The following is an 18812-nucleotide window of genomic DNA, read 5'->3' on the forward strand; positions in this document are numbered from 1 at the left end:
TTCTTCCCAGTATGATCCCAATTAAAACTGGAATATACAGCTTCAAATAGCTGACTGTGGCCCACTCTAGGCATTTTGTTGTGTAATACACATACAGTATGTGGAAAAGTCATTCCAACAAATTAAGATCAACAACTAAGCCTCAGCAAAGAGGGGAAAGAAGTATGTCTAAATTTAGTTGGAGGGGTTTGTTATCAGCGTATTGATATTACAGCTGCAAAGTCAAAGAGGGAGGGGCGGGTCAAGTTATTTCTCCTGCTGCCATCACACGTAGGAGCTTATTATTAAGGTGACCGCTTCTCTATCTTCTCCTGTAGCTTTGTTATTGTTCAGATAGAAGGCCTACTTTCATTTTCTTGGTCCTCGGGAGGCTCCAGCAGCTTGACAAACTCCACATTGATGTGAAACTCCACTCCAACCATGAGGGCCACCTTCAACAGGATCAGCTGCAGCTGCCTAATACCTGTTAAGACACAGTACAATACACTTCAGTCTTCAACTAAAATTGATACTGTACGAAGTAATTTGCAAAAACAGGCCTCATGAATACTACAAATTGGGACTGAAAAGCAGCCATTTAGACCACTTTTTTTTCAATGCCATCATGGTGAAAAGGCTCTTTGCGGCACAGAGAGGCATCTATCATTCACAAAAGTACTCACTGATGTGATCTATGGCGCCGGCACAGAATTTGCCGTAAAACTTTTTGGCCCCAAGACCCCTCAAGTCATGAATGGTGAAGGGCCAAAGATGCAGCACATTGTTCCTGGAGAAGGAGTCCCTCTTCTCAATCACCATCACCTTGGCGCCCATCATGGCTAGCTCGATGGCTGTACGCAAACCGCACGGACCTCCTCCGATGATGAGGCACTAGGAGGACAAATTGTTTATGAGTAGGCATCACATATGGGATGGTGTTATGTTTATTTCCTAAAAAGATCACATGTAGAGATGATCATCACATACACCAGACTCACAAGTCTTACGATGACATCATCAGGCCACCTTGATGGAAAAAAAACTGATGAACCAAATTCCTCCATCATCACCGTGGACCGTGATTACAGCCTGTCATTATCAGAGGTGTTCATATGTCAGCCTTGGCGGCAAAGCACATGAAGTCACCTTGATTGAAGTTACAGCATGCCTTGTCTTGCTTTGAAAGAACGCTGCCCAAAGAATGACATCAGCTTTTGGATGATAGATGAAAGAAGTGATGCAAGTGTGCTGCACTCTGGAAATCTTTTTTTTTTTCTTTCCCTCTAAACGTTTAAACATGAGGAAAAACTACATGTGGTTTAACTGTATTGCTGTTTTTTTCTGCTTTTGAAATTCCATACTGAATAAAATGAATGTTGGTCCCACTATGGAGCTAACCATTCTTCTGAAATGTCTGTGGGAATATGTCCATTCACCCAGAAGAACTTTTATCAAGTATAGTTATTTCGATTAAGGCCTATAGACGAAAATATGACAATAGAATCCCTAGCTAAAAACACATGATATTTCATGACTTTTTATACATTAGTGGTGGAATCCAGAGACTAATTTGTGTCACATAGCATTAGCAGGAGCTACAGTAAACATTTACATTGAAATGGAGGCTAATCACATGTAATAAGTCCAATGACTCCAAAGTAGACAGCGAAACAGAGCACAGAAGAGATCCCTATGGTGCAAAATGACTTGTTATAATAATGTTATTGCAGTAATATGTATACCTCGAGCCTGTTTCAGCACAGAACGTGAGAAAAATATATAATTATCTCAATGTGCTTTGTAAATAAAGTACAATTTAAATGTTGGCAGGTACATAAAACACAAATAGCTCATAAAATCATGTTGGTAACAGGTCAAAAAGGCATTACCAAAAAATGGCTTCATCCAACACCCCCGGTACTGGAGGAGTGGCTTTGTGTGATGAACACAATATATGATATGGAACTATTGACACATAGATTGAGGACTGAAGAAGACATTTGTGGAGAAAAATGGGTGAAATGGACACAAATGGACAAAAATCAAGGAAATGACTCAAATTGCACCATGACAGGGAATGAGGGATAGCCAAATTGTGTGATGTGTATGTCCAGTGCCCCTTTTTTGTTTTGAGTGTGTTTGTATTACTGTTGACGTTTTGTTTAAAAAAATATAACAATAAATAAAAATAAAGTATTGAAAAAAAAACAACAACACAAGTAGCTCATCTCTCCTTTCGTTTTGTCAGAGTAGCTTTAATAGTGCTGGAAGTACTGGAAGTTGGGAGGGATACACTCAATTTCTACTGAATTAAGCATATACCATGTATTATTATTACTCTAAAACAGGCATCAAATTAAAGTACTTGAAAAAAAATCCAAAACGGGGTTAGTTGGCCCTGTGAACAAGGTGTCCCTTCTTTATTTTTACAGAAGCTGGCAATCCTACAAGTTAAATTGAAGATTTTATTTTATTATTATTATTGAATATTTTTATGATGCTGACAAACCTGTACCCAAATTGCTGAATTATTCCAGGAGACCTATTATATACTGCAGGCATTCAATGTTAAAGAAATGACTACTTGTGCTTCAATGTTGCAGTTACTGTACCTAATATGAGTTGAGGTTAACCTACATGCAAAGAGAGTCAGCTATGATGATGGAAGTTTGAGGAATCATGAGGTACATTTTCCACAAATCCACATGCTACATCTAATAGGTCCTTTAACTGACATCAAACTTAAGATATAGATAAAATACTGAACCTTCAAACTAAAAACCAGGTGCCAGGGTCTGGAAAATATGCGTGGATGGTAATTATCTCCTTGGCAGCAGTGATGACTGCAGGATGGAGGTGATGAGCAGTGTTTCAGTCAGCATGATGCATTCTTACAAGTCAAAAGACCTGCTGCTGCCAGGACAAAGACTTCTTAGAACCCACAATGACTGATAGTTTATATTAGGGTGACTTTATACCTCTGTGAGCAAATCAAAGCAATATAAACAATCTGTTTCCACTGGCTGAGATATTTTCCTGCACATCAGCTGAGTCAGCGCATCCACACTTCCTGTGCCAGTTGTGACCTCACTGCCATGGAAGAAACCCCACCCACATACTGTAACCTACAGTATGTAGTCCACTGATGAACACTAGCGGTGAACCACTATAATCCTGCTCAAACATGCCGATTTAAATGAACACATTACAGACGTGACATCACAGACACAGCTAATAAAACGTAATGCTGACACTTTATAGGGGGCTGAGATGATAGAAAAGAAGTTTGTGAGGTTTATAGGTTAAGACTACTCTTTTCGATCAAAGGACAGGAAGAAAAATCAATCATATGACCTCACAAAGACACTTCCCTAACCTACTTCCTCCTACCTTGGTGCCAGCACATGCTTGACCTTTGTTGTACTCCTTGTGGGACATCCTCTTGTCCAGCTTGCTCCATAGTGCCTTCGCCTTCCAGGAGGTAACATTGGCCTTCAGACTGCAGTAGAAGGTGCTGTGATCGGCGGGGTCCAAGTCCAGCTGTCCGCACAGGACGTTGAAGGCCTGTAGCGTTCCCTTACAGGTGGATGCCTGGATGAAGTCCTCAAAGAGCTTCCCCGCGTTGTTGTCCCTCTCCTCCTCCGTCTCTCCCATCTCTCCAAGACTGCGGCAGATGCTGGGGTGTGCCGAGGCTCGTGCTTCTTGCAAGCGCTCTGCCAGATGTGGCTACACCCTCTGCTCGGCCCGCAACATCATGCCTGGTCTGAGGAGGCAAGACACAGACTGATGTCATCTTGTGGTGAAGGATACAGAGACGCCTTCATTACATTACTTCACTGAGGGTGACCATATTTGGTTTTTTTTTTATTTTAAAAGGCATGGGTTTTATGTCATAAATGGCTTATTTACTCTGATTATGCGTACTAAATTGGGTAGTACGAGTGTAAAGGTGATTATAGGGGTGTTAGTTCATGTCTACGGGGCTCTAATAATGTTAAAACTCATATTTAAAAACGTCATAAACAGGTTGTCTAGGCTGTGACTCTGAAAATATTAGTATTTTTTATCAAATTTATAAATAAGGACTCCTTTTATATGGAAATTCACATATCACAGTTAGGCCTGAAACCAATTGTCATTGATAAACAAGGGATTACCGTATTTAAATGGCTTGGGTTTCACTTACAGAGAGTACTTAACCCTAGTTGTTGTTTCCCCTGTTCATCCAATGTTTGTTACATGATCAGTCAGCAAGCCTTTGATAACATTACACATTGGGATGGTGCTGGCCGCACGGTGGTGAGTGGTTGGCATGTAGGCCACACAGTCAGGAGATCGGGGAGTTTGCACGTTCTCCCTGTGCGTACTGCCCAAAATCATGCATGTTAGGTTAATTGTCCAAATTGTCAATAGGTGTGTTAATGATTGTTTGTGTATATGTGCCCTGCCATTGACTGGCAACCAATCCAGGGTGTACCCCACCTCTCACCAAAGTCAGCTGGGGTAGGCTCCAGCATACACGCGACCCTAATGAGGATAAGCGCTACAGAAAATGGATGGTGCTGCAATGAAGGATGAAGCAATAATAAAAACAGACACTGTGACAACATGGGGCGCCTCCAAAAACTTCCAACAAGGTTTTATGATTTTCTAGGTACATTCATGATAACATAGAATATTTAAGAGTATTTTGTTATATATTTTGCTCCTTTTAAACATTGCCAGAACTTCCAGCTCCGATATGTATGTAGTGTTACGCTTTAGTAGTCGCCTGAGGCGTTATGACGTGCTGCGGTTGAGTGTGTGTGGTGAAGGTAGTTGCTAGCCAGTGTGGTGTGGCAAGGTGTCAAAATCGGAATCAGACTCAGCTTTTGTCACCATGTTTTTTTTACCACACTAGATGGTGGAGCCTACGAATCTGATGGAGTCCACTGTACATTACAGATAATTAAATAGATATTTAATTTTTCTGGGCGGCACAGCGGTCGAGTGGTTAGCGCGCAGACCTCACAGCTAGGAGACCAGGATTCAATTCCACCCTTGGGCCATCTCTGTGTGGAGTTTGCATGTTCTCCCTTGCATGCTTGGGTTTTCTCCGGGTACTCCGGTTTCCTCCCACATTCCAAAAACATGCTAGGTTAATTGGCGACTCCAAATTGTCCATAGGTATGAATGTTAGTGTGAATGGTTGTTTGTCTATATGTGCCCTGTGATTGGCTGGCGGCCAGTCCAGGGTGTACCCCGCCTCTCGCCCGAAGACAGCTGGGATAGGCTCCGGCACCCCCCGCGAGCCTCATGAGGAAAAGCGGTAGAAAATGAATGAATGAATCAATTTAATTTTTCTCAATAGTATTGGCCCTGTCTTTTTATCTGTTTTTATATCTTTAGAATGCACAGACAAGAGATAATGTGTTCACGTCTCACATAAGGATTGTGTATTATGGGCAAAAGTTTTCCTTTAAACGCCTCCTTTGCTTCTGGAGTCTTATGTAATAGGCATCAGTTACCTAAAGTAAATGGTGTTGACACTTGTTCTGATCCAGTGTGGAGAAACCATGCATATAAAAGTGAATTCCCCCCCACCCCCAACACATTAGCAAGGTTTTAAAATGTTAGAATGTAGTTGTGTGCTCCCAGCAATCAACCATCAAGTGTTTTGAACATTATGCCAGTAAATCGGCGCCAGACCTCCACAACGTTAAAAGTGTCCAATGTGTGCATTCCCAAAAGGTGAAGGAACAGAACCACTTCTGTGATGTTTGAATCCTTTGATATTTCAATCTACTATGGAGGGACATGGGCGGGTCCGCAGGGAGGCCAGGCTGGCTGTGCGGGACACCGACACCCCCCACTTCCTTCCCAAAGTAATCCGCTATTACTGCCACGCCTCGCCCTAGGCTTCAGGTGGCAGTGAAATGAAACTGTTTATAGAGCACTTTCAAGCCACGCCCCGACACGCACGGCACAGCGAAACCTTAGCAGCTACATTCAACGACAAAGCCTACCTCATAGAATTATACTATTGTCCTACTGGACCTCTCCAGCCCCAAACAAGACCTTTCACCTCTCACAGCATACATTCAGACACAGCGAGACCACATTCCTCGACCACGTGCCTCAACCGGCTTTGATCTGCTCCATCAGCAGGAGTGTGACCCCCTACTGTCCCCACAATATCACTCATGTGTAATCTTTTCAACTCTGCTCACTTTTATACTTGTAAATAAACTGTAAATTTAGTTCTCAATTCACAAAAACTCAAAAACTCACAGAAGCAAAAAAAAAAGGACACAAATGAGTGAAACAATGAAAATCTACCATTTTAGTATCGCCACAGCCCAGTCAAAGCACTTGCTCACGCTAGACTGTCTCAAACAGCGTGAACTTCCACCATCTCCACCGTATGCTGACAGCATGGAAAAGTCACTTGCGGGCAGACACAGCGAGGCCGCAGCACGGCTGTAAAAATACGACTTAATGACAGACGAAGGGGAGAGAATACACACGTAGACATACAAACCATACATCACAGATTGAGCGTGAAATGCTTCACAGCAACGGCAAATGTTCTACAAAGTAGATTTTAATGACACCCTTGCGTGTCTGACCTCAGATCAGTTAGAAAGTGAATAGTAAGACTCAAGAATTAACTTTATTGCAATGGGATTGTCACAGTAAACATACTGTGGTATGATTATTATTACGTAATATATTCTAAATAAGGTTATATCATTGTGGTTAGAGAGTGTATAGTTGAGTACACAATGCGCCTGCAGAAATGCAAAAACATGGCACATAACAGAGCCAGCTGCTTCCAATGGAATGTCAAGAATGTACCTGTTACACCTGTACTGCTATAAGGAAGGAATATAGACGAAACATGTGCTCCTCGGTGAATCACCACCTTATCGTGGTGGAGGGAGTTTGACTTCCTGAGTGATCTTAGGATGTTGTCTGGAGCTACTATATGTCCCTGGTGGGGTCTCCCAAGGCAAACAAAATAATAAATTTAATAATAAAATTGATTAATAATGAATTAAACAGACCATTTGGGTCGGAAACAGGAAATCAATGGAAACACTGCACAAAGAGGTGCAGAATCTGGAAGATCTCGAAAGGTTATTGTGTGTAGCTGCTCTATAGGAGTCAGAAAATGAGCAGAATAGGCACTCTTTAAAAGTCAAATTCATTCATTTTCTACCGGGAGCCTATCCCAGCTGTCTTTGGGCGAGAGGCGGGGTACACCCTGGACTGGTCGCCAGCCAATCACAGGGCACATATAAACAAACAACCATTCACACTCACATTCATACCTTTTTTTGGGAATGTGGGAGGAAACTGGAGTACCGGGAGAAAACCCACGCATGCACGGGGAGAACATGCAAACTCCACACAGAGATGCCCGAGGGTGGAATTTAACCCTGGTCTCCTAGCTGTGAGGTCTGTGCGCTAACCACTCGACCGCCGTGCCCCCCCCAAATGAAGAGCTTTTTATTTGAAATAACTTTTGAACTTAAAAAAAAAAAAATAAGTAAGTATCCCCGCACCCCCTACACCCCGTACACACACTTTCAATGTTCAGTAAAGTGTGCTTATCTTAAAAAAATATGTATGCTTACTAAAATCTTACATAATGCCTTAACAACACATGAAAAATATGACTTGCCAAAATTCAATTTCATCAACAATATCTGCTTCCTGGGGTTTCTGCTGCTATCAATACCAATGTCTATAGTACTTTAACAGGTGGCATGCTATTTTTTTGATTTTTTAGAATGAGAAAGTACAAAACCAGGGTAAAAGAGTATACATAATTACCCAACAATCTGACTTAGTGGTTATGGAGTTGAGCAGATTTTGACTAGCAGAGCACCCCTCGCATATGTAAATATAATCAACACAAACTTTGAGTGCTGGAAACCAAAGGAGACGACACAGACCTGATAATCAAGTGAAAAAACAGTGACGCAATGATCCTGGGAGTACAATAGGAAGCTGACAGCACAAAGGAAAACATTGGGAGTGCTGGGAAACACATGCACACAAACACACGCACAGTGCAGCCAGCCAGCCAGCCAGCCACCAAACATAGTTACAGAGGAGGCCAAAGAAAACCAGGAAGGAACCATCCGTTTGCTCTGATAAGCCCGCCTCTTGCGAATTTTAGGCCTGGCGTGCACTGCCCATCACTGTGGAAGTTCTCACCTCATAACTCTCAACAGGATGAACGTGTTACAGAAATGACATGACAAACACTAATGGGCAGAGAAGAACATCTCAAACAAGGTGCAGCTGGTACAGCACTGACAAAAATTACACAAACTCAGTTGACTTTTGAGCCCTCTGATACTCAAGCATCTTGGATATCATATCATCCACAATACTGTCGTGCTGGAACAAAAGTAAATGATAGCTGAAACTCGTCACCTTTTCCGTCAGTACAAACTAGAAATGCAAACGTTCAACAAACCAAAGGCAATAACCAGGTCACCTCAAATTAATCCATAAACTGACAATGACTCACTGGCTTTTTTCTTATTTGGCAGTTGTCAAATGTGCTGTTTTTTACAATAATTATTATGGGTGGATTTGTATAAATAAGATTACTACTATAATAATAATAATAATAATGACTTCAGTGGAGTCGCTTTTCATGATTATTCCGTCACACAAAAACCAAAACTTACAGAAACTGAAGAAAAAGTTCCCATAAAACTAACATAAATGCAAGTAAACTGTACCAGACATCCAAAAATATTAACATAAAATACATTTTATCGAGATGAAAGAAAGGAGACAAATAGAAGTTATTCATTATTCTGTTATCTTCTGTGAACACGGAAATAACCCACATACACACAAACATAGTAAAGATGATGAACGTATTCCATAGCCAGAATCTGTCTATAGTGTCCCAACTGTAAAAAAACACTATAAATTCTTAACCAACATGTGGAAGCTTTGTTTTGGCACTTGATTCCACCAACTAGTTTGTTGGACATATTTTTAGCAATAATTTTCATTGAATTCTATAAAATGTAAAATTATGAAATGTAGATGTACTAAAACCGAGGTTCCGCTGAGTGTTTGCTGAGGATTTTTGCAGTTTAAGAATCCAGTGAAAAACAGAAGGGGCAAAGTTTAGCAACACACAGCATTTGACTCGCTGACAAAAGCTTTGGCCGGTAGAGCACTAACAAGTCTGACCTTTCACCTTAGCAGCATTGGAGGTCCACAAAAGTCATCTTACTCTGAGCAATAATCCCTGAAAGAACATGCAGTCAACATGTACTAACCTAACTTTTGACCTCATCTACTTCAGGCCATTTTGATCTTTCATTTCAGTCTCTGAAAGCTTCAAGAAGCTTGTTTGAACATGTCTGACCTTTGACTTTAGCTTGGTCAGACATTCTAAACAATAATCCCTGGAAGTTTAAAGTGGATTTCGAGCTACAGACTAACGTTAGCACGCGGCCCGTGGGCCAAATGTGGCCCGCAGGACACTAGTTTGAGGCCCCCGCCTTGATATTAAAGTTTAATGTTAGTGCGGCCCGTGCAAGTTTGATATGGATGCTGTATGGTATCATGTACCCAGAAAAAATTATTACGTTTGATTAATGTTCATGTTAAAGGTTAAATAACTGTTAATAGTTATCCTCCCTATCCGTGTGGAAGTGGTAAGTTTTTGGCTATTTAAGTTTAAAGGAAATAACTTGAAGGCTACCGTTTAGGTCGCTAGCTCTCTAGTTTGCGAGTTAGCATGTGTCTCAAGACCCTGCAGTTGCGCAATATGTTGTAAATAAAAAGAGTATAAATGTGACTATAGTCGTGTTTTGTCATGTCTACAGGGCTCTAATAATGCTTTGTTAATTTTAATCTGAAAAAATAATCTGTCTACCCACCAACTATATGTGGTTTCTTAAGTTTTTATTATTTGCCGTTTTATTATTATTATATTTATTTATTACTGATTGATTTTCTTTATTCTTGATTTGTTTATTTATTTTTCATCTTATTTTGTGCAGAAAAATAAAAATTAAAATATTTAATAACAGTGGAATGTTTTATCAGAGCTTTTATTGTAGAAAATCGGAACCAAAGCACTGAAAAAGTTTGTATACTTTTCTGTTTTTAATAAATGCGTTTTTTTTTTGTTTTTTTTTGGAAAAACCTGATGCGGCCCAGCCTTGCCCAGACCCTAGCTCCAGTGGCCCCCAGGTAAATTGAGTTTGAGACCCCTGCTGTAGTATAATGACAATATGGTCATAAGTCAAAGTGCCAGTAATAATCTAAACTACCTTACAGGCAGCCAAATATAGACCGTTTATTGTCACTCAACAATGAGTTGAGGCAGGCTGAGAATAGATTGGTCTTATGTTGCAACTCTTGACCTGTAAAAGATATCAACAAGAGAGCCTGGACACATGACACAAACAGTGGACAAAGTATAACTTGTGGCCACAAAAACACTAATTCCCCTCAATAAAATATTACATTTGGGTGAATGGTGGTTTGTCTATATGTGACATGTGATCGCCTCTCACCCAAAGTCAGATGGGATAGGCCCCAGCATACCCACACACCCTAAAAGGGTTTGTTTATGTTGTTCTGTTATTGTCATTGTAATTGTTGCTGTTCCTGTCTCTCTTTTTGTATTGTTCCTGTACTCCCCCCTGTTTTCTTTTTTCTTCTTTTCTATCGCCTCCTGCTCCTGTAGTTGTATTCCTCAGACACCTCTCATCCTAAGTCTTCCCACTGAAAATGTTTCCTGTCCCGGTCACAACTAAGGAGGGGAGACACCTCTTTAAAATTCCATCTTAGTGACTGTAAAACACGAGAAAAAAAACATCTAGAGGCGATGTGGACTCAGACGACTGTCTAATTCCGTCTGGCCCATTATGTTGTACACAAGTCAATTTCTGTGACCTACAGCGAGGAAGGAAGGAGAAGGTTGCCAACACCTCCCTGGCAGCAACTCCCTCACTGTCACTTTATTGGACTGCATAAAACACGTGCTTAATTTGCAACCGCATGACGTGTGTATTTAATAATCACATTTTATGATTAATTTACTTAATCCTGATTGATGCTAGTAAAAATGACATGACATAACAGGGCAAGTGGTTCCGAGTCGAAAGTTTCACTTGACTTTGTAAATGTAAATGTTGGCATACATGTAAATGTCAAATGATTAGTGTTGTTAGAGCAGTTTCCAGTTCTACAAGTTCTTTGTGGTCTTGTGAATGTCACATACATTAATAGCGCTCCAGGCAAAGTGTGAAAAAGAGGGAGAATGTAAATCAGAGTATCGGCAGTAATCACCGTGGATGTTCAGAACATACGCCCTGAAGCCATTTGGCAGAAATATTCGGTTAAATAATAGCAGAGGTCTGATATAATAACATTTAATGGGCCCTAACTTTAGAGAAACTCTTCTGAATGAACTCAAAGGGAAATTCCATAAATATTGCGGTAGCAGCTGAGCGGTTATGGACACAGAAGTTGATCATCTCCAGGAGTAAATCATAAGGGCCGCCACACAACGTTTGGATTCCAACACTTGTGTTGTGGAATGAATTTAACAGACGATAGAAGCTTGGCAGTGAACAGAAAGTAAGAAGTTTGAGAAAGCAATACGTTGTTCAACACATTGCGTATCGTCCTGCATAACATGTGAGTCATTCCTGACAGTAAATGCGCTCACACTGTGAAGTCATACCATATCTTATCATGGTAAAAAAAGCATCTCAAACATTTAAGCAGGGGTGGGGTAATGGGACATTCTTCTACTTTACTTGGTTAAAAATGCTTTACAATATGCAGATAAGGATTTCCTTTGATTGTACTGTAGGTATTTTTGTAAGTTAACATCTGAGGTTTAATATACTCAACACATCACCCTGTAACTTTAAGATGCTTAGGTAAATCACCACAAAATTTGGTACACACTTTTAAGCGACTGATAAGCACACGTCTGTAAAATCAGAGCAAGATTGGTTAAAAAAAATAGGGCCCAAAACCCTCAATTCTTCAGCATTTTTCCTGACCATGCAAGTTCTGTTGTGATTTATTATGGGTCAAAGGTCAGCTGAATGAATATTGGACAATCTGGTGTCCAACAGTGCTCTGTCCACAAAGCAACTGTTTGTGAAGTAGCAGAGGTAGAAGAGCAGTGACCATGAGGTAGGTCTTTAGCTCCACAGAAAATGAAACATCCTCCAATTGCTGCATTATTCCTGTTCAGATACACAAGATTACACACATAGATTTGTCATAGATTTTCCCTTCCGGACCACGTACCGTAAAACGGCGTTATAAGGGACAGCGGGGTAATAAAGGACAGTGGGAAAATGTTTTTTGACATTTTTGACAATTTGTTCAAGAATGCAGAATTTCATTTAAAACATTTTCCCCAAAAATTGTCCCTTGTTACCCCAAAAATTACCCGCCTCCCTTATAACCCCGTTTTACGGTACGTCGGATTGTATTTCTTGGACTGCGAGCCAACATATCATTGGCACAAGGCGGCTCAATGTGCTTTCCTGCTGAGAGTTGCATCCGGCATCAAATTCTACTTTCCATGCAAACAGTAACTTTATTAGGAGGAAGAAGATAATTTCAATTTCAAAACACGTAAGGATGAAAATGTTTCTAAACATCCACCCTTATTGTGTTGCTTGTGCTATTATTTACACCACATTGTGGCGCTATTATTAAACTCCATCGTTTGGCCCCATAAATTGGATTGACTTTAAGTCAAGTTTCACACTGCTCAATACACAAGATTATTTGTTTATAACTAAATAAGTTTATAACTAAATTTGAAACACTTATGTATATGCTAGGACTACGTTAAAAAGCCATAGCATTTCAGTATGTGGAATCAAACTATGGAATGGATTGAGTAAGGAACTCAAACAATGCACAACGATGAGCCAATTCAAGAAACAATACAAGCAGTTGATGTTTGCTAAATACAAGGATGAAGTCTTGCCATTTTTTTTTAAACGACAAACTACTGAGGAGTGAACATGGATTTCCGAAAGCTGTGATATGAAAAATCCACAAGATCTCATGGAAAATTCTTGTATACTTTACCGTTCACAAGATTTTGGATTGGCATAAAAATGAATCCAGTGGTGAATTAAAATCACGCCAACCTAATGATAGGGCACTTCCATATCATGTTGAACCAAAACATATACATACATAAAGATAGAAAGTCACAACTGTAGGATAAGGCCCATTGAATAAACAACGGATGAAAAATACCATGTTTTTGTACATGTGGCCCTTGGGGAAAAATGCATGCATTAGCTCAAAGTTCAACTCATTTTATATATGACAGCAACAAATATGACAAATATAACTGTTTTGGCAAGATGCCCTTAGATTTTTAACTTCCACATACTTTTGTGGAAGTTACAAAACAGCCCCAACACACTGTAAAAGGCTCAGTTGCTGAAATTTGACCTGTATTTCCTCTCAGAGAAAACATTAACAAGCAGTCACTCAATGTACAGTGAGTGAGCTGACACAGCCGCCTTTCAACACCACACCTTTCTTTGTGCCAACACCACCACCAAAAGACTGGCTGGCCCAGAGCTGCTACTGGGCAGATGTATGGAAAAGGTAGAAATCATGACATTTTGTAGACAGGTGCTGTGGGATTTCAAGCAAAAAACATTCCAAAGTTGAAAAAAAGCTACTTAAAGGTGGCATCAAGAGATAAAAACACAGGTTGTATAAGTGCAGGTAACATTTGCTCTTATCAGGGAGCCAGCAGAGATGCTTTACCTTCAAAAAAAATACCATAAAACTACTTCCTACTTACTTCAAAGCCAAATGCAGTGGAGGTGTTTTCATTCCATGACTTTTCCACAACTTTAACAACACGTTAGATACTATCAAATGAAATAAGTCACTCACATGTCCAGCACTAAAATACACTTCCGTCACAGGTTCTGCCTGGTGGGTGACTGACTGCTGGACGTCAGCCGGTGTGGGAGGGCGGTGCTCGGACGTGGACACATCCCACAGCTGCTGCCTCTGCCCCGGCTGCTGTCAATCCGCAGGAGGAGACACGGATATCTCCAGCTTGTTTTCTTTTTTTTTCTCTCACCACCACCACCACCACGCCTTCATTCGGAGTGCAGATGACTTTCTTTTAAATTACAATTTCATCCTCACCTGAATGTCTTTGAATGCATCATCATGCTAGCATAAATACATAAAGGAAGCCACTGTGATTCAGATTTAAAGTAGTCTTACTTTCATTTCGCACATGGCGCCAGGTGTCTTTTATGAACACCTTTTAAACAATACGTAACATATTCCCAACATTTCAGTAGCAGTAAAAACACACAAAAAAGCAAATAGCTTCTATCTAGTGATCCAATTTTAAAACTGCAGCCTCGGCTAATTTACCCACCGCCTAGTGGTCAGGTTGGAGAACTACAGCCCTGTCTCGTCACTTTCGTTGTACCCTCTTGTGGCCACATGATGATAGTACAACTATGAAACATTTTCGTGACGATAACATCATAAAAGAATGTAAGGTTTCGACTATTATCGTCACATTTACATTACGAATGAATCAATTATGAGTCGTACTGACGTAAATAGCCATTAAATGAGATCAATGAGATCAAAAAGCCTCGAAAAATACGTCTTATTAGAGATCTTGCATTGGATCTGATTGTGCAGGTGTACCTAATGAAGTGTCTGGTGAACATTATATTTGATCCAATATCCGATTATTGTCTGCTGTTATAGGTAGAAAAGTTAACATAATTGAGCAGCAAGTGAAATATGAGAAAAAAACATCACCGTTCACAAAATTGTATTGTTCAGGACGAACTGCATTTAGGGTATCCTACGATGTTTTGTGTTTTTATTAAAATAAAATAATTAAAATTAAAATTAAAAACGACGTTTTTTCTATTAAAAATGTGACTATGTTGGTGAAAAAAAGTTAACAAAATTCACTATATTAAGTTTCCCATTCATTTTAACAGGAAGTGTCACCATGCGCCATGATGGTGTCATTTGACGCAGAGCCCCGCCTACCTCGCCAGTGCAGCAGCAGCGCGATGATGATGATGATGATGATGAAGAAGATGCTGACTGCAACCGTCCCCACGCTGCTACTTTTAACCCTCCTAACCCCTTCCAATGGCATCCTCCCTGATATAGTGGACTCAGGAATTAGCCACATCCTGGATAATTCCATCCCAGAAGATCCCATATTGATGCAGGTGGAGAAACAGGACCAGGATGAGCAGCTCATGCTTGGGCAGCAGGTAGGAACATGACACAGCAGATGTTATGATACTGTATATATAAATAATATAGTTTTTGGATGTCTTATGATGATGCGCTACTTTCATTCAGGAGACAACCATTGCTACGACGGCTGTACAATTCACCGAGCTGGACAATCATATTAACACTGTGAGTACTTCATGTTCACTGCTACAACTTTAGCTACACCTGTACAATATATACTGTAAATAGACCCACTAAAAGAATACATAATACGGTCAGCAAGGTAATCATTTGAGAACATGTTTATTATAGTGTTTGTTTTTTGCAGTGGTGTACAAATATACTACTTCTCATATGCTTTGTTAACCCAAATATAAGACTCCATAGAAAAGACAGGTCGTCTTATACTTAGGATGGAGAGATTCACACATAGTGCCCCCAAGTGGACACAAGGTGAAAAATGATAAAATGGTTAAAAAACAAGGAATGCGTGAACACAAAAGTTTTCGTTGTCTCGCAAAACTTTGTGAAGCTACAGGATGCACTTTCGGTCATTGCTTGCCTTCTCATAGCAAAAATCGAGTGAAAGAATAATGGTAATGGTTTTATTTCATTTGAACATGCATCAGATTACAATTGAATGCATCACATAATCAGTTCACAGTTCCACATATCCAAAAGGAGTAGGAAGAAGCAAAGCTTATTAAATCCTACCCCTCCATCTGGTACTTTTACAATCAGTAACTGTTACATTTGTTCACTTCCTGCTTTCCTAATATAGTTTAAGTTTTTTTTTTTAATTATGTACTAAAGTATGAGGTGATATGACCATACAATGACATAATGGGTACCACAGTAACTGTCAATATAGTGATATGTATAGTACATCATAATGCTATTCGTTTTGTCACAAAAGTTTTGCATTCTCTCGCAAAAATTTTGTATTATCTTGCAAACATTCATCCTTTTTTTTTTGACCCATTTCTTTTTGTCTCCGTGTCCTCATACCTCAACTACTTCTCACCATGCAAGGCATGGTTTTTTTTCTGTCACTCTCACACACTAGTTAAATTAATAATTGAATAAATAATGAGATAATAATCACATTTATAGAAAATATGACTTGAAAATATTTGTTTATATATAAAATATTTTTCGGAAAAGTCTTGAAAAAGGCAGGTCATCTTATTAAAGGGTACCTCTTATGCTTTTTCCACTTTTCTGACCTATAAATGTAGTTAGAATGTTGTATTCTCGTGTTAAACGATGCCAAAGTTTCAGATAATTTAGATAATAGTTTGCGTATTTGGTAGTGAACCCTGGTGAGATTCTGGAAGATCTAGAAAGTTTTCTGTGCGGGTTATTGTGTGTAGCTGCTCTATAGGAGTCCCCAACTCAATACAAACAGTATTGAAATAGTAGGGGACTGGGTACTGAAATAGGCTGTTGATCAGCTGATCAAAAGTTAAAGACTAAGAAGTTAAAGCTAAAGAAAAAAATCAAAAACCAACCTAAAATAGAAATAACATCGAAAAAGGACTCAATAATGAGTAGCTGGTTGTTATAATGTGATCTTTTAAATGTGACGACACAACAAGTCAGATTTTAGAGCCCTAAACTGTAGAGACTGTCCAAATTGAAGGTAAATGTTCCCGTATTATAGGGCTGTGTCACCACTGAGGATTGTGGGAAGGGGAGGTACTGTCTTTTGGAGAAAGACAACTCCAGGTGTCAGGCTTGCAAAGGCATTGATGTGGTGAGTTTCCTTTTCTCACATATATATATATATTATATAATAGTATTTGACACAAAGCAGTGACTTATGCGTCTCCAAATGTATTTATCAATTTAAAAGTTTGTCAGTCTATTTGTGCTTTTACTTCAGGTTGTGTTGAAATGAGCTGGACAGTAAAGGTGCAGACAATATGCCAAACAGTCCTCATACTCTATATATGACACAAGGACAAGACCACTGTATAAGGATACCATAATGATGTGTCAGGAATGTGCACTGTAATAATTAGCTGAAGTATTAATGACTAACACAAGTAAAATGTATTGATTACTGCAGCCTTGCACTAAAGATGAGGAGTGCTGCAACACTGAGTTGTGTGTTTGGGGTCAGTGTAGTCCAAATGCAACCAAAGGACAAGCAGGCAGTACGTGCCAGCATCAGGGCGACTGCAGCCAGGACCTCTGCTGTGCCTTTCACACAGGTGATGTTCAGTCAGTCAAGGTCTTCATCAATCCTAGTGCAGCATAGCAGTGTATTATTACAAGTATAACAGTGCATGTTGTATATTTAGCCCTGCTCTTCCCGGTCTGCTCTGCTATGCCGATTGAACGGGAGCGTTGTGTTCCTGCCTACAAAAAACTGATAGACGATAAAGCACCCAGGAAACACTGCCCCTGTGCAGGGGATCTCCACTGTCAGCATCTGGGGTGAGTACCCATCCATTTGTACTGTTCAAACACCCCCGCATGTTGGGAGTTAAAGCCATCATCATGCAGGGTGCTGATTTTTTCCTGTGATTCCGACACAGAATGCTCTCAGTAATGGGAAGATGGAAAGTGTAAGGATAACTATAGAACCCTAACTCCAAATTATTGTTAGAAAGGGTCTGGCTGCTCAGTACAATATGAGCAATATAGTAATTAAATCTAATTTGCGGTATATACACATATGCATATGGAACATTGCCTTCCTTCCACATGCCCAAGACAAATAGTCCCTCTTTTTCAAAGCTGTCTCAAAAATAAAAATTGTCAAAAAGATTTTTCCATGCTTGTTTGGAATGATTAAAAACTCTGTCCCGACAGGCGAGGGTCCATGTGTCTTAAAGAAGTCGACTCAGTTGAAGAGGACCTGACAGACAGCCTTTACTCATCCATAGACTATATCCTTTAAATGCTAAATTCATATTGCATTATTCTCATTTCCTGTTTGCAAATATATCCCTGAAAAAACATAGCATGACATGTAGACAAGAACACTACTAACAAGTTGTACATGCTTACCTGAGGTTTAGAGGTTTGTGATTGCCCACAGGAAGTTGATGACTGGCCTGGGGAGGTTCATTGTACACTCAGTCAGGTCCATCGGGGGCATGTAACCCCACTACGACTATGCACTCAGCTTTATGCACTGTAGGAGCAATGAATATGTATTGCACAAGTAAAAGTTGTACAATTTCAATGACTGTTGGCTGTTATTTTCTGTCTTTATCTAGTTCTATCCAGTGACCAAATGTCTTGGTTTCATAGGACATTTCCCCATCCGGCATGAGAGAACTCTGCAGTATAGGATGTACAGTGGTATGAAAAAGTATCTGAACCTTTTGGAATTTCTCACATTTCTGCATAAAATCCCCATCAAATGTGATCTGATCTTTGTCATTTATAGGTTTTCATATTTTAATGAGGATAGCATGAAAACAATGACAGAAGGGGGAGGAATAAGTAACTGAACCATCACATTTAATATTTTGTGCCCCCCCTGGCAGCAATAACTTCAACCAGACGCTTCCTGATCAGTCTGGCACATTGATCAGGACAAATCATGGCCC

At 39.9% G+C, this 18812-nt stretch overlaps 2 protein-coding genes across 6 annotated transcripts in view; one reads left to right on the forward strand and one right to left on the reverse strand.

The window, feature by feature from the left end:
* mical2a (microtubule associated monooxygenase, calponin and LIM domain containing 2a) overlaps window positions 1-14338 on the reverse strand; it is a 33573-nt gene extending 19235 nt beyond the window's left edge. For 4 of the 5 annotated variants that reach the window (XM_078795644.1, XM_078795643.1, XM_058089280.2 and 1 more), the window contains exons 1-4: window positions 13909-14338; window positions 3370-3742; window positions 663-870; window positions 347-463 (exon numbers count right to left, since the gene is read on the reverse strand). In XM_078795644.1, the coding sequence (XP_078651770.1) occupies window positions 347-463; window positions 663-870; window positions 3370-3633 (589 nt within the window). In that variant the 5' untranslated portion in view covers window positions 3634-3742; window positions 13909-14338. Of the gene's footprint in view, window positions 1-346; window positions 464-662; window positions 871-3369; window positions 3743-13813 lie in introns of all 5 variants that reach the window. The other variant, XM_058089279.2, reaches the window with a different exon arrangement.
* Window positions 14339-15069: 731 nt separating this feature from the next.
* dkk3a (dickkopf WNT signaling pathway inhibitor 3a) lies at window positions 15070-18575 on the forward strand. Its single transcript, XM_058089144.2, has 6 exons — window positions 15070-15281; window positions 15373-15432; window positions 16910-17002; window positions 17318-17462; window positions 17553-17688; window positions 18067-18575. Exons 1-6 carry the CDS (start codon window positions 15072-15074, stop codon window positions 18152-18154), a joined length of 732 nt encoding a protein of 243 aa, XP_057945127.2. The 5' UTR covers window positions 15070-15071; the 3' UTR covers window positions 18155-18575.
* Window positions 18576-18812: the final 237 nt, after the last annotated feature.

Source organism: Doryrhamphus excisus, linkage group LG13 (genome assembly GCF_037039965.1).
Source record: "Doryrhamphus excisus strain RoL-2023G ecotype Guam linkage group LG13, RoL_Dexc_Guam_v1.1, whole genome shotgun sequence".
Lineage (NCBI taxonomy): Eukaryota > Metazoa > Chordata > Actinopteri > Syngnathiformes > Syngnathidae > Doryrhamphus > Doryrhamphus excisus.

Coding starts and splice junctions, on each gene's coding strand:
- dkk3a (XM_058089144.2), top strand. CDS start 15,072: ATGATGATGATGATGATGATGAAGAAGATGCTGACTGCAACCGTCCCC. Junction 15,282..15,372: donor AGCTCATGCTTGGGCAGCAG/GTAGGAACATGA, acceptor ACTTTCATTCAG/GAGACAACCATTGCTACGAC. Junction 17,463..17,552: donor CTGCTGTGCCTTTCACACAG/GTGATGTTCAGT, acceptor TTGTATATTTAG/CCCTGCTCTTCCCGGTCTGC.